This window comes from Fulmarus glacialis, unplaced genomic scaffold (genome assembly GCF_000690835.1).
Source record: "Fulmarus glacialis isolate BGI_N327 unplaced genomic scaffold, ASM69083v1 scaffold18581, whole genome shotgun sequence".
Lineage (NCBI taxonomy): Eukaryota > Metazoa > Chordata > Aves > Procellariiformes > Procellariidae > Fulmarus > Fulmarus glacialis.
Genome location: NW_009192316.1, coordinates 4,268 through 5,592, shown reverse-complemented (window position 1 = coordinate 5,592; position 1,325 = coordinate 4,268). Strand labels below are relative to the sequence as shown.

Here is a 1,325-nt window from a genome sequence, read left to right as displayed (position 1 = left end):
GTGGAAGGGACCAGGGCCACGGGATGCTCACCCAGGACCCCCGTGCTCACCATCACTCTGCCTGGCAGGCAGGCTGATCCCTCCGGAGCCCACAGCATCTGCAGGGCTGGCAGCATGGCACAGGGACGCGGGCACACGAGCAGGGCAGCGGGGAGTGTGCCACCCTGTGCTCCACACAGGGACTGTGCTGTGCCCCGTCTCCCCAGTGGTAAATTGTCACTAATTAGGAGTGTTGTCACCATGGCAATGGCAGTGATTAGGGAGTGACACAAGCGGCTGCCAGGCCCAATTAGCTCCTGATGAGAGGGACTGAAGGAGGGAGGTGGGTGAGGAGGGGATGCCAGGGGTCTCGGGAGCACCGGTGGGCAGCACCAAGGGAGCATGGGGGGCATGAACCCCCCTGGGGCAGGGTGCTAGCTGCCCCCTCACCCCTGGGCTGCTGTCCCCAGGGGGCCGTGGGGTGGCCGTGGGCCCCATCCTGAGCGACAGCGCCTCTGACATATTCTGTGGTAACGAGAACAGCCCCAATTTCCTCTTCCACAACCGGGGAGACGGGACATACCGGGACGTGGCAGCTGCTGTGGGTGAGTAGGGGAAGCAGAGGGGAGGACCCAGGTGTTGGGGACCCCAGGGGACGTGCCCAGGCAGGCTGAGCGCAGGGTGCAGGGAACAGCCCTGGGGACCCGGAGCCCCACTGACTGCGGGGGGTGGCTGAAGTGCACCAGGGCACTGTCTGTCAGCGCAGGGATGCAGCCCTGCGTGGGGAGGACCTATCTGGGATGGGGCACATCCTGGGAGGCATCCCGGGGAGACGGAGGCAGGGAGGGGGTCCCGTCTCCCCCCATCCCCTTGCGGCTCCCCAGGGCTGGATGACCCCTACCAGCATGGACGTGGCGTGGCGCTGGCTGACTTCAACCGCGATGGCCGGGTGGACATTGTCTACGGCAACTGGAATGGGCCGCACCTCCTCTACCTGCAGAGCGGGGCCCCTGGGCGCGTCCGATTCCGGGTGAGGGCTGGGGCCAGGACACCCCCACTGCCAGCTTTGCTGCCGAGCCTCCTTGACTGGGGGGCCGAGCTTCACCCCAATTTGGCTTTGAGCCCCAATTCCCAGAGGGGAGGGGAGCTGAAGCACTAAAGTGGGACCCAGTGTCCTGCTCCCTGTGTCCCTTGTCACCCCCTGCCCATCCCTCGTGCAGGACATCGCTACCCCCAAGTTCTCCATGCCGTCCCCCGTCCGCACCGTCATTGCAGCCGACTTCGACAACGACCAGGAGCTGGAGGTTTTCTTCAACAACATCGCCTACCGCGGCTCCTCTGCCAAC

At 65.7% G+C, this 1,325-nt stretch overlaps 1 protein-coding gene across 1 annotated transcript in view; it reads left to right on the top strand.

Moving 5' to 3' along the window:
- Nucleotides 1-1,325, top strand: part of CRTAC1 (cartilage acidic protein 1) — a 9,686-nt gene that overhangs the window by 4,842 nt on the left and 3,519 nt on the right. The window contains exons 5-7 of the mRNA XM_009587037.1: nucleotides 450-584; nucleotides 864-1,009; nucleotides 1,200-1,325. The exon at nucleotides 1,200-1,325 is cut by the window's right edge and continues 1 nt beyond it. Of these exons, the coding sequence (XP_009585332.1) occupies nucleotides 450-584; nucleotides 864-1,009; nucleotides 1,200-1,325 (407 nt within the window). The remainder of the gene's footprint in view (nucleotides 1-449; nucleotides 585-863; nucleotides 1,010-1,199) is intronic.